The sequence below is a fragment of the Sapajus apella genome, unplaced genomic scaffold (assembly GCF_009761245.1).
Source record: "Sapajus apella isolate SASKATOON/1434 unplaced genomic scaffold, GSC_monkey_1.0 scaffold164, whole genome shotgun sequence".
Lineage (NCBI taxonomy): Eukaryota > Metazoa > Chordata > Mammalia > Primates > Cebidae > Sapajus > Sapajus apella.
Window position 1 is genome coordinate 1,154,123 of NW_022437104.1, and position 14,361 is coordinate 1,168,483.

General features: G+C 42.8%; 1 protein-coding gene across 1 annotated transcript in view; it reads right to left on the reverse strand.

Annotated features, from left to right (window-relative positions):
• Positions 1 to 14,361, reverse strand: part of FAM120C (family with sequence similarity 120C) — a 110,818-nt gene that overhangs the window by 45,653 nt on the left and 50,804 nt on the right. Inside the window, exons 8-10 of the mRNA XM_032266988.1 lie at positions 13,212 to 13,485; positions 11,783 to 11,954; positions 2,623 to 2,872 (exon numbers count right to left, since the gene is read on the reverse strand). Of these exons, the coding sequence (XP_032122879.1) occupies positions 2,623 to 2,872; positions 11,783 to 11,954; positions 13,212 to 13,485 (696 nt within the window). The remainder of the gene's footprint in view (positions 1 to 2,622; positions 2,873 to 11,782; positions 11,955 to 13,211; positions 13,486 to 14,361) is intronic.

The window sequence follows — 14,361 nt, forward strand, 5'->3', positions numbered from 1 at the left end:
GCACGCACCACCATGCCCAGCTAATTTTTTGTATTTTTAGTAGAGACAGGGTTTCACCATGTTGACCAGGATGGTCTCGATCTCTTGACCTCGTGATCCACCCGCCTCGGCTTCCCAAAGTGCTGGGATTACAGGCTTGAGCCACCGCGCCCGGCCTCCAGTTTTTTTTTTTGAGACAGAGTCTTGTCCTATCACTCAGGCTGGAGTGCAGTGACACAATCTCAGCTCACTGCAACCTCCACTTCCCGGGTTCAAGTGATCCTCCCTCCTCAGCCTCCCAAGTAGCTAGGAACACAGGCTTGCACCACCACGTCCAGCTAATTATTGTATTTTTAGTAGACATAGGGTTTTGCCATGTTGGCCAGGCTGGTCTTGAACTCCTGGCCTCAGCCTCCCAAACTGCTGAGATAACAGGTGTGAGCAACTGCACTCTGCCTAATTTTGTTTGTTTCTTTGAGACAGAGTCAGTTGCACTGTTGCCCAGGCTGGAGTGGAATAATCTCAGATCACTGCAATCTCTGCCTCCTGGGTTCAAGTGATTCTCCTGCTTCAGCCTCCCGAGTAGCTGGTATTACAAGCACCCGCCACCATGCCTGGCTAATTTTGTATATATATGTATTTTTTTGTATAGATGGGGTTTTGCCATGCTGTCCAGGCTGGTCTTGAACTCCTGGCCTCAAGTGATCATGCCCACCTTGGCCTCCCAAAGTGTTGGGATTACAGGCGTGAGCCACCACGCACAGCCAAGAGTTAAATTTTTAAAAGGCTAGTAAAAACGAAATACTTCTGGTAAACAAAAAATACCATACATGAAGTTTCAACAAATTGTGACTGACTGGAAAAGACATTTGATATACATGCACAGACACAAGCACGCACACTCAAATATAGAAAAGTATTTGCTATATGTGTGTCTGAGTGTACACACACTCACATACATCTGACAAAGAACCTCTGTGATCAGCAAAATAAGACAAGTAACCTAATAAAAAATTTGCAAGACAAATAAAGCAGCACTTCAGAAAATGAGAAAACTCAAAACGGCTAATAAGCATAAAAATAGAAGATCAACCTCCTTGTAGTCAAATGCAAATGAAAATTAAAGATACTACTTGAAAACACTAGATTGGCAAAAATTAAGAAGTTTTATGATATTAGTACTGGCAATAATATGAGAAAATAGAAATACTTATGTATTGTTCACAGGAATATAAATTGGTACAACTATAATCTAGAGCAATTTGGCAATATTTAGTGAAAGGCTACATGCATATTTTACAGGATCCAGAAATGCTACTTCTCAGTATATACTTTAAACTGAGTCAGGAACACAAAGAGACACAGATATCTATGAAGAAATCCCCTGCAGCACTATTTGCAATACCAAAGAACTGAAAACAATTATCTATCAATCAATAAATAAAATGCTGTGATATTAGTATTTGATAGAACATAACCCAACAGTGGAGAAGAATGATTGATATATGAATATGGACAGACCTCAAAAATAATATTAAGTGAAAAAAAGAAACAGGCTGGGTGCAGTGGCTCATGCCTGTAATCCCAGTAATTTGAGAGGCCGAGGTGGGCAGATCACCTGAGGTCAGGCGATCGAGATCAGCTGGGCCAACAGAGTGAAACCACGTCTCTACTAAAAATACAAAAATTTGCTGGGCGTGGTAGCTGGTGCTTGTAATCCCAGCTACTTGGGAGGCTGAGGTAGGAGAATCAGTTGAACCTGGGAAGTAAAGGTTGCAGTGAGCTGAGATTGCACCACTGCACTCCAGCCTGGGCAACAAGAGTGAAACTCTGTCTCAATAAAAAAAGGAAAAAAAAAGAAACAATGACATGTACAGCACAATACCTTTCATGCCAAAAAAAGGAAAAAACTTTATCCATACAAAAATACTATACACTGTGCATGAATACATGTAGGTCTAAATAAATATATGGAAGATGGCTTGGAAGGACACACTTCAAATACCCAAGAGTGGATGACTATGGGTGAATAAAAGAAGGAAATTAGATCAAAGATGAGGACTGAACAAGACAAAAACTAAACTAAAACTGAATAGAAAAGAGGAATCATGGCCCGGCGCGGTGGCTCAAGCCTGTAATCCCAGCACTTTGGGAGGCCGAGGCGGGTGGATCACGAGGTCAAGAGATCGAGACCATCCTGCTCAACATGGTAAAACCCCGTCTCTACCAAAAATACAAAAAATTAGCTGGGCATGGTGGTGCGTGCCTGTAATCCCAGCTACTCAGGAGGCTGAGGCAGGAGAATTGCCTGAACCCAGGAGGCGGAGGTTGCGGTGAGCCGAGATCGCGCCATTGCACTGCAGCCTGGGTAACATGAGTGAAACTCCGTCTCAAAAAAAAAAAAAAGAAAAGAGGAGTCATGTATGGACTGATACGACCAAGGATCATAAACTGAGAAGACTGTCTGAACAATCACTTTTGATGTTTCTGGAGTATAAGCCAAACATAAAATCAACATAAAAGCCAAACATAAAATTGGTTCGATTTCCCTACCCCCCAAATATCATAAAAGCAGGTGCTTAAAGGAAATATCAAAGAAGTGAAAGAAAAGGAACTGGCTGCCTGCCTGTCAAGATAGCTTACCGGAGAACACAGCACATGAGCAGCAGATGGGTGGGGACATTAGCTGGATTTAGCATACTGGGTGTGTCTGACTTCATACAGGCCAGGAAGGCCCGCATCCTTCTGTTCTTGTCTTCAACTGCTTTGCCTAGCCAGAGCTTCTTGAGGTTTGGGCAAGTCCATTCCCGAAAGGTCAGCGCAGACACCAGCTCAGGGGTTTGAGGTGACTTCCCTTTATAGGCAGACCACTCTTTAAGGATCACTGAAGGAACTGGAAAACAGAAATTGAGAGAAAAAAAGCTCTAGAGAATCTCTTAGAATTTCTACAGCTAGCCACAGTATCCACTGACAGGCTCCACTGCATTTCAGCTCTTAATTTTTTGTCACAATAATTTTTATTTTTAGCAGCAGGAATAGTACACATTTATTAAGTGCTTCATATGCAAGTACTTTACATATATTATCTCATTTAATCCTCACAAAAATCCTGAGAGGGAACTATTATGATACATTATCACAAAACATAATGCTTATTTTGCAGATAAAGAAATCAAGGGGTTGGGTGTGGTGGTTCACATGTCTAATCCCAGCAATGTGGGAGGCTGATGCAGGAGGACTGCTTGAGCCCAGGAGTTCAAGATCAGCCTAGGCAAGATGGAGAGATCCTACCTCCACAGAAAATTTAAAAACTAGCTGGGTGTGGTGGCACGTGCCTGTAGTCCCAGCTACTTGGGAAGTTCAGGCAGGAGGATCCCTTGAACCTAGGAGTTTTGAGGCAGCAGTGAGATATCCTGCCACTGTACTCCAGTCTGGGTGACAGAGCTAAATCCTGTCTCTAAAAAACATAAATAAGGCTAGGCATGGTGGCTCACACCTGTAATCCCAGCACTTCGGGAGGCCGAGGTGGGAGGATCACTTGAGGTCAAGAGTTCAAGACCAGCCTGGCCAACATGGTGAAACCCCATCTCTACAAAAAGAAAAAAAAACAACAACAAAAACCAAAGTTAGACAGGCATAGTCGCGGGTGCCTGCAATCCCAGCTACTCTGGAGACAGAGGCAGGAGAATCACTTGAGCCTGGGAGGCAGAGGTTGCAGTGAGCTGAGATCGAGCCACTACACTCCAGCCTGGGCGACAAAAAGAGACTTTGTCTGAAAAAAATAATAAATAATAACTTGGAGAAAGAAATCAAGGCCCAATGTCACACATTTCTTTTCTTTTCTTTTTTTCTTTGAGACAGAATCTCGCTCTGTCACCCAGGCTTGGAGTGCGGTGGTTCAATCTCCGCTCACTGAAAAATCTGCCTCCTGGGTTCAAGTGATTCTTCTGCCTCAGCCTCCTGAGTAGGTGAGACTACAAGCGCCTGCCACCACGCCCAGCTAATTTCTGTATTTTTAGTAGAGACGGGGTTTCACCATATTGGCCAGGCTGGTCTCAAACTCCTGATCTAGTGATCTACCTGCCTTGGCCTCCCAAAGTGCTGGGACTACAGGCGTGAGCCACCTCGCCCAGCTCTACACATTTCTTAGTTACTCTGAATCTAATTTTTTAGTAGATGCACCAGGCTAGACAAGGAAAGCAGCACAAGGAAGAATCATGTAAATATCTGGCTTCATAATACACAAGATATCCGAGAAGACATTAAGATATTTCACAAAATTCTAAAAAAACCAACATCTTTGAGATTTGCAAAGGCACAACAGACCAGGAAAACATGGCTTCTATATACGTCTACTCCATCTCAGACTCCTCAGCTATGGCCTCCCTCTTCTATTTGAGACGTCTAGCATCTATTCAATCACCCAAGCAAGAGACTTGGAAATCATTCAGTTATTACCAAGGTCTTGCTGATTCTTTTTTGTTGTTGTTTTTGAGACGAAGTCTCCCTCTGTCACCCAGGCTGGAGTGCAGTGGTGCAATCTTGGCTCACTGCAACCTCCGCCTCCCAGGTTCAAGCTATTCTCCTGCCTCAGTCTCCTGAGTAGCTGGGATTACAGGCGTGTGTGCCACCATGCCCAGCTAATTTTTAAATTTTTAATAGAGACAGGGTTTCACCATGTTGGCCAGGATGGTCTTGATCTCTTGATCTCATGATCCGCCTGCGTTGGCCTCCCAAAGTGCTAGGATTACAGGCATGAGCCACCGTGCCCGGTCAAGTCTTGCTGATTCTACCTCCTTATCATCCCTTCTATCTGTCCCATTTTTTCTATCACAACAAATATTGTGGTGGTTCAAATATTATCTTTGATCTGACAAGAGTCTCAAGACTGTTCCTACCTTTATTCTATTTGGTCTCCCTCATACCCATGCTCCACAACCACTAGAATGTTATTATTTAAAAAATTCTTTTAGTCTGAAATAATTATAGATTCACAGGAAGTTGCAAAGATAGTACAGATAGGTCCTGTGTACCCTTCACTCAATTTCTCCAATGGTGTTTTATCTTAAATAATTATAATACACCATTAAAGCCAGCAAAGTGACACTGGTACAAGGTAAGTGTGTAGTTCTGTTATATAGATTTGTGTATCCACCACTGCAGTCAAGATACAGAACAAATCCATAACCACAAAGATTTCGATTGTGCCAACCCTGTATAGTCACAAACGACGCCTTTCAGCACCATGCCTAACTCACAGAAACCACTAATGTATTCTCCATCTACAATTTTGTCATTTTGAGGACATCATATACGTGGAATAATACAGTATATGATCTTTTGAAACCGGCATTTTTCACTCAGCATATGCCCTTAAGATCCATCCATGTTGCTGCATGTATCAATAGTTCTTTTTTTTTTTTTTTTTTTGGTGACTAGCATTCCATGGTATGGATGTACCACAGTGTAAACATTCACCCATTGAAGCATATCTGGGTTGCTTCCAGTTTGGGGCTACCATGCTGTCTTGTGAATATGTTCCTGCATGAAAATAAGTCTTTATTTCTCTGATATAAGTGCCAAAGAGTGTAAGTGCTGGGTTGTATAAGTCTATTTTCAGTTTTGAAAGAAACTGACAAATTATTTTCCAGAGTGGCAGTACCATTTTACATTCCCATCAGCATTTATGAGTGATCCAGCTTCTCTGCATCCTTTCCCGGACAATGGTATTATCACTATTATTCACCTTTCCCATTTTGGTAAATGTGTAGTGATATTTCATTGTGGTTTTAATTTGTATTTTTCTTTTTTTCTCTTCTTGAGATGGAGTCTTGCTCTGTCACCAGGCTGGAGTGCAGTGGCGCAATCTTGGCTCACTGCAACCTCCACCTCCCGGGTTCAAGTGAGTCTCCTGCCTCAGCCTCCTGAGTAGCTGGGACTACAGGTGCACGCATGCCACCATGCCCAGGTAATTTTTGTATTTTTAGTAGAGATGAGGTTTCACCGTGTTGGCCAGGATGGTCTTGATCTCTTGACCTTGTGATCCACCCACCTTGGCCTCCCAAAGTGCTGGGATTATAGGTGTGAGCCATTGCACTTGGTCTTAATTTGTATTTTTCTAATGGCTACTGATGTTGAACATCTTTTCATGTCTTTATTTGCTATATGTAGATCTTTTTCAGTGAGATGTCTGTGCATATCTTTTGCCAATTTTCTAATTTGATTTTTTTGTTATGTTCAGTTTTGAGAGTTCTTTATATATTTTAGATACCAGTATAGATATGTGGTACTTGTTCAACTGTGGATGTCCAGTTGATCTAATATCATTTATAAAAAAAAAAACACTGTCTTTCCTCCCATCAAGTGCTTTTGTAGCTTTGTCAAAAATCAGTTTGCTGGCCAGGCACAGTAGCTCACACCTGTAATCTAAGCTGAGGCTGAGGCAGAAGAATTGCTTGAGCCTGGGAGGCAGAGGTTGCAGTGACCGGAGATCGTGCCAGTGTGCTCCAGCCGCAGCAACAGAGCAAGACTCTGTCTCAAAAAAAAAAAAATCAGTCTGCTGTATTCATATGGGACTATTTCTGGATGCCCTGTTGTATTCCACTGATCTACATGTTAATACCTCTGCCTATAGTCTTTGAGATAGGGTCTCTCTTTGATACCCAGACTGCAGTGCAGTGGCATGATCTCAGCTCACTGCAACCTCCACCCCCCGGGGTCAGGTGATCCTCTCATCTCAGACTCCTGAGGAGCTGGGACCACAGGTGCACACCACCACATCCGGCTGTTTTTTTTGTGTGTGTATTTTCAGTAGAGATGGGGTCTCCCCATATTTCCCAGGCTGGTCTTGAATTCCTGAGCTCGAGGGATCCATCCACCTTGCCCTCCTAAAGTGCTGGGATTACAAGCATGAGCCACCATGCCTGGCCTACAATCTTAATTACTGTAGTTACCCAATAAGTCTTACAATCAGGTTCAACAACTGCTTCCAACTTATTCTTCCTTTTCAAAAATCATTTTAGCTTGTTTAATTCCTTTGTCTTTCCATATAAACATTACAATTATCTTGTCTGTATCTACAAAGAATCTTGCTGGGATTTGGACAGGAATTGCATCAAACCTTTGTTATCAATTGGGGGAGAACTGACATCTTTACTATGTTGAGTTTTCTAATTCATGAACATCTGTATCTCTCCATTTATTTAGATCTTTTATTTGTTTCATCAGCGTTTTGTGACTTTCAGCATACAGATTTTGAATACCTTTTGTTAAATGTTTATTTCATTTTCTCTGGAAGGACTGTAAATGGTCCTGCATTTTTTTGTTTCAGTTCCACATATTCATTGTCAGTATATAGAAAGGTAATCAATTTTTATGTTCATCTTGTATCCTGCAACCTTAACAAACCCGCTTATTAGTTGCAGGAGTTTTGTTGTAGATTCCTTGTGATTTTCAACATAGACTAACTATATGTCATCTGCAATTACAGTTTTATTTCTTCCTTACTGATGTCTGTGCCTTCCATTTCATTTTCTTGCCTTACTGCACTGGCTAAAACTTCTAGTACTATGTTGAAGAGTAGTGGAAAGAGCACACATCCTAGCCTTGTTCCTGATTTGAGGGGAAAAACATTATCTTTCACCACTAGGTATAGTTGATCCTTGAATACAAGTTTGAACTACACAGGTCCACACACAAATTTTTTTCAACCAAACACAGACAGAAAATACAGAATTCACATGATGCCAAACCCACGTATATAGAGGGCCAATTTTGGTACACACAGGTTCTGCAGGGCCTACTGTGGGACTTGATTATGAGTGAATTTTAGTATATGTGGGGGTCCTGGAACCAATCCCCCACATATGGCAAGGAATGACTGTATGTTAGCTGTAGGTTCTTTGTAGATATTCTTTATCTTAAGGAAGTTCCCCTCTATTCTTGTAGTTTCCTGATAGTTCTTATCATAAGTGAGTGTTGAATTTTGTCAAATGCTTTCTCTGTATCCATTGATATAATCATGATTTTTTTTCTTTAGCCTTTTTATTTGGTGGATTATATTTATTGATTTTTCAAATATTGAACAAGGCTTATAACAATGGAATAAACCCTACTTGGCCTTGGCCATGGCATGTAATTCTTTTTATATATTGCTGAATTCCCCTGGCTAATATTTCGTTAAGAATTTTTGCATTCATATTGTCTTAGTCAATTTGGCTGCCATAACTAAGTACCAAATACTGAGAGGCTTATAAATAACAGAAATTGATTTATTACGATTGTTGAGGCTGGAAGTCTAAGATCAAGATATTGGCAGACACATCCGGTGAGGACCTGCTTCCCGGTTTGCAGATGGCTGTCTTCTCATTGTATGTTCATATAGTGGAGAGTAGAAAGAGCTATCTGGGGTTCCTTTTATAAGGGCACTAATCTCATTCATCAAAGGTTCCACACTCATGACTTATTACCCCCCAAAGGCCCCATCTCCTAATATCATCACATTGTGGGTCAGGATTTCAACATATGAATTGTGGAGGGGGGGCAGAAACACTCAATCCATAACATACATTGATGAAGGATATTGGTCTGAAGTGTTGATTTTATGTACTGCGTTTTCTTTTTAAGAGATGAGGTCTTACCCTGTTATCCAGGCTGGAGTGCAATGGAGCTATCATAGCCCACTGCAGCCTCAAACTCCTGGGTGCAAGCAATCCTGCAGAATAGCTGGGACTACAAGTGTGCACCATGCCCAGCCATATTAAAAATAATAATTTTTTTTTTTTTTTTTTTAGTGATGGGGTCTCACTATGCTGCCCAGGCTGGTGTCAAACTCCTGGTCTCAAGCATCTTCCCACCTGGGGCTCCTAAGTACTGAGATTATACATGTGAGCCACCATGCTTGGCCCAGGTATCTTTTTTGATATAATAATTTCTTTCCCTTTGAATGTATACCCAGTAGTGGGATTGCTAGATCGAATGGTAGTTCATTTTTAGTTCCTTGAGAAATCTCTATATTATTTTCTATAAAGGTTGCACTAATTTACATTCACACCAAGAGTATATAAGCATTCCCTTTTCTCTGCATCCTTGCCAACATCTGTTGGTTTTAGGCTTGGTTCATTGCAACCTCCACCTCCCAGGCTCATGCAATTCTCGTGCCTCAGCCCTGCTCTCCTTCCCACCCCCTTCCCACATCCTCGAGTAGAAGGGATTACAGGTGCATGCCACCGTGCCCAGCTAGTTTTTTGTATTTTTAGTAGAGACGGGGTTTCTTCATGGTGGCCAGGCTAGTTTCAAACTCCTGGCCTCATGTGATCTGCCCACCTCAGCCTCCCAAAGCGCTGGGATTACAGGCATGAGCCACTGCACCCAGCTCATTGTGGTTTTAATATGCATTTCTCTGATGACTAGTGATGCTGAGTATTTTTGCATGTATTTGTTGGTAACTTGTACATCTTCTTTTGTAAAATGTCTGCTCTTGTCCTTTGCCTACTTTTTAATGGGATTGTTTGCTTTTTTCTTGAGTTGTTTGAGATCCTTATAGATTCTGAGTGTTAGCCCTCTGTCCAATGCAGTTTGCAAATATTTTTTCCCATTCTTTAGGCTATTGACTCTGTTGTTTCTTTTGCTATGCAAACATCAAACCCATTTATAACTGTTTACCAAAGCATTTTTATGGTGGCTGTTTTAAAATCCTTGTGAGATAATTCAAACTTCTGTCATCTCTATGTTCATTTTCTTTTTCTTTCTTTTTTTTTTCTTGAGACAGAGTCTCACCCTGTCACCCAGACTGGAGTGCAATGGCACGATCTCAGCTCACTGCAACCTCTGCCTCACGGCTTCAAGCAATTATCCAGCCTCAGCCTGTCAAGTAGCTAGGATTACAGAAACGCGCCACCACATCTGGCTAATTTTTTGTATCTTAAGAAGAGACGGGGTTTCACCATGCTGGCCAGGCTGGTCTCGAACTCCTGACCTCGTGATCCGCCTGCCTCAGCCTCTCAAAGTGCTGGGATTACAGGCATGAGCCACTGCACCCGACCTCTACGTTCATTTCCTTTTCTTATCTTGAGGTCTGCATTTGAGATCTTTCTGGTTCTAGGTGTGATGAGGGATTTTCAATTGAAAACTGGATATTTTGGGTATTATTTTAAAAGACTCTGGATCTTACTTAAACCTTACTCTGGTGGGTAAAGGGGGACACTGTGTCATTGTCAGGTGGAAGTGGAAGTCTTGGCTCCCCACTTGACCTTGTCTGACACCTCCCCAGGAAAGCAGGTGGTACACCTCATTACAGCCTGGGTAACTATGGAAGTCTAGGCTCTTCATTTGGCCTTTGCTGGTAGGGGTGGGAGTAGACCACAGTTTTTCTGTGGTATCTGGCTAGAGTACAGAGGTTATTATGTAAAAATCTTTGTGTTGCTAGGTTGTTCCTTTCTGGTCTTTTGGCCAGAGAAAGGAGGTTTTGGGAGGGCCTTATACTGGTCTGCAGCTGTTGACATTTCTGGGCTGCCAGTTTGCCCCACACCCAGTCTGGGATATGTGAGGCAAGAAGAAAATTCAGGAACTCACCACTGCACCACTGTGTCATTCCTTAAGCCCCAGGATCTCTACTTTCTAGAATGTCTTGTGCTTGTTTTATGGATAATGTCCTGGGCGTTTAGTTGTACTTAGCATGAGGACTAAGGAAAAGTAAATCTGATCTACTCTAGCTTCCCAGAAACAGAGAAATGGTCTTTTGAACATACTAATTTTTTTTTTTTTTTTTTTAAAGACGGGCTTTCACCATGTTGGTCAGGCTGGTCTTGAACTCCCGACCTCAGGTGATCTGCCCGCCTTGGCCTCCAAGTGCTTGGATTACAGGTGTGAGTCACCACGCCTGGCCTGAACATACTAATTTGACTATGGCACTCTGTAGTTTAAAATATGGCAATGTCTCCAACTACCTACAGGTTCAAATTCCAAAACAAAAAATTCGTGGAAGAGAAAGACTGCTAGATACAGCTCTATGTTCCCAAAACTCAGTACGGTTATTTCTTTTTTGTGTGTAAGACAGGGTCACCCAGGTTGGAGTGCAGTGGCACAATCATAGCTCACTGCAGCCTCCACCTCCCAGGGTCAAGTGATCTTCCTGTCTCAGTCCCACAAGTAGCTGGTACTAAAAGCATGTGCCACCATCCTCAGCCAATATATTTTTTGAGACAGGGTCTCACTCTGTCACCCAGGTTGGAGTACAGTAACATGATCAGGGCTCACTACAGCCTTCACCTTCCAGACTCAATCAGCTCTCCCATCTTAGCCCCACAAGTAGCTGAGACTACAGCTGCGCACAACTTTGCTTGACTAATTTTTTCTCTTTTTAGTAGAGGCAGTTTCTCCATGGTGCCCAGGCTGGCCTTGAGCTCGTGGACTCAAGAGATCCATCTGCGTCCGCCCCACAAAGTGCTGGGATTACAGGAATGAGGCGCCCTGCCTAGCATTTTTTATAGTGATGGAGTCTTGCCATGATGCCCAGGCTGGTCTCGAACTCCTGAGCTTAAGTGATCCACCTGTGTTGGCCTTCCAAAGTGCTGGAATGACAGGTATGAGCTGCTATGCCTGGCCGAGCATGGTTCCTATAAAGAGTAGTCACTCTAAATGCTTAATAATTGCAGAATTGGGGCTTAAGTTAATGTATATCTAATACCAATATGTATTCTGTTGAATGTTGCATTTTCTTAAATAGGTACCCAATGTGCCTGCACAGACATAATAGCTCTGTGTCAAGTGCTGAGAGAATTGTCATAGCTAGAACTACACTTACCTTCCACAGGCAGCCGCCGTCGCATGGCCAAACGTTCCATTTTCCTCTGTGTCTCTGCCAGACTAAAAAGAACTCCATATACATATTGACGAGCTGACCGGAATAAGAGAGCAGCTGGAGGCAGCTCCATGTTACACTCATCCTCGATACATACGGGAATCTTAATTTCACCCTAACAAGAGAAAGGTTCAGGGAAAAGAAAAAAATGAGTTACCTTAAGTTTAGAACTGAGCTGAGAAGAACCAATGATAAACTGTAGCCTCTGTGGCTTATCCGCTAAATTTTTTATTTGTATTTAGACAGCGTTTCATACTAAAAAGAAGCTGTAACAAGCTTAGCTCATCATAGTCAACTTAAAAAATAAATTTCATTTTTATTTTAATTTTTTGAGACGAAGTCTTGCTCTGTCGCCCAACTGGAGTGCAGTGGTGCAATCTCGGCTCACTGCAACCTCCGCCTCCTGGTTCAAGTTAATTCTCCTGCCTCAGCCTCCTGACTAGCTGGGATTACGGGTACATACCGTAATGACACCTGGCTAACTTTTGTATTTTTAGTACAGATGGGGTTTCACCATATTGGTGAGGCTGGTCTCAAACTCCTAACCTCGTGATCCGCCCACCTCGACCTCCCAAAGTGCTGGGATTACAGACGTGAGCCACGTGCCCCGCCTCTGTATTTCATTTTTGAAGTCTCAGCAGCCAGGCACGGTGGCTCACGCCTGTAATCTCAGCACTTTGGGAGGCCGAGGTGGGTGGATCACCTGAGGTCAGGAGCTCGAGACCAGCCTGGCCAACATGGTGAAACACTGTTTGTACTAAAAATTCAAAAGTTAGCCAGGCATGGTGGCACATGCCTATAATCCCAGCTACTCAGGAGGCTGAGGCAGGAGAATTGCTTGAACCTGGGAGGCGGAGGTTGCAGTGAGCCAAGATTGCACCCTTGCACTCCAGTTGGGCAATAGAATGAGACTCTGTCTCAAAAAATAAAATAAATAAAGTCTCAACAATAACTGACTATAGCTAAGTAATGGGGAATGTCCACCTTAGCCATTTTGCTGGGAGATGGGTATGTATAAGACTGGAGGAGGGGAACAGCTTTACACAGGTAGAGAAAGAGATAAGTAAAAGGGCATAATGCTTCTTAGACTGTGTCCATCCCTAGAACCAGAGTCCACCAACTTGGTGCATTATCTACTTCAAAATCTCACAATCACACTTCTGTTCTAGGGGCTTCATTTACCACACAGTCCCAACTCCTGCTAGTGTGGCCTCACCTAAGGCCTTAGTATGATGAGGGGCCCACCGTATGTGGTCTCCTTTTTCTGACTTCATATACCAATGATCAGAATGTTCTCTGGTAACTTACAGTCCTAGGAAGTAGGAAATACAGTGTTAAGAGCAGGGATGTAAGTGCTGATGTGCTGCCTCACCTTAGTGAGGACATGGTAGATATACGGGTACATAAGACCCCTCCGGTGTCTGTGTTCAGCAACTCTCAAGACTTCTGGAGCTACTGGAGGTAAGGGTGGAATGGTGATATCCATGTGGTTCCTCGTAGACATAGACAGCAGAGATGGGATGTGGGGCTCGCCATCACCTAGGCTCGCTTCTGAAACTCCAGTATCAACAGGCTGTGGCCAGGACCCTCTGTCACGATTAGGATTTTCCCACTCTGGCTGGTGCGGAAGTGATTCTGTGATATGACTAAAAAATTTAGAAAGACAGTGTCAAACAGAAAAGGGAGACTGATAAAAATATTCCTACTCAAGATGCCTGTTCTGGACCCAAGGAGTCTGACAAACCCTTTGAAGGTCAGGACACTGGGTTAACACTGGACTTCTTGGCTTCTTTCATCTGACACCAACCAAAGCGATCAAGTCATTGGAATCACTCTGGACCCTTTATACCTTGTAAGATGCCGTACTTAGAGTTTTTTTTTTTTTTTTTTTTTTTTCCCGAGACGGAGTTTTGCTCTTGTTGCCCAGGCTGGAGTGCAGTGGTGAGATCTCAGCTCACCGCACCCTCTGCCTCCTGGGTTCAAGCGATTCTCCCGCCTCAGCCTCCCGTATAGCTGGGATTATAGGCATGCGCCACTACACCTGGCTTATTTTGCATTTTTTAGTAGAGACGGGGTTTCTCCATGTTGGTCAGGTTGGTCTTGAACTCCTGACCTCAGGTGATCTGCCCACCTCAGTCTCCCAAGTGCTGGGATAATAGGCATGAGCCACTGTGCTCAGCGAGTTTGCTTATGTTTTAAGAAAATAATCACAATTACAACCTCAAAGCAGTTCTGTTTCCCAGCAATAATCTGCTTAGAGGAATAATCTATGAACAAATGAGCTAGCACAAATCCCACTCTTTTAATCCTCAGAACCCTGTCTTAGTAAGCAATATAATTGCTTACTCAACTATTCCACTATTTCTACTCCATAAATGCTTTTCTTTTTTTTTTTTTTTTTTTTGACATTTAATCTACCCTTCTCACAAATTAAGAAATGACAGCCACACTATCTACACCAAGGCTTCCTTAACCAGCTACTATCCTGCCTTTTACCTCAGTGGCCTGGGTGTTTGAAAATT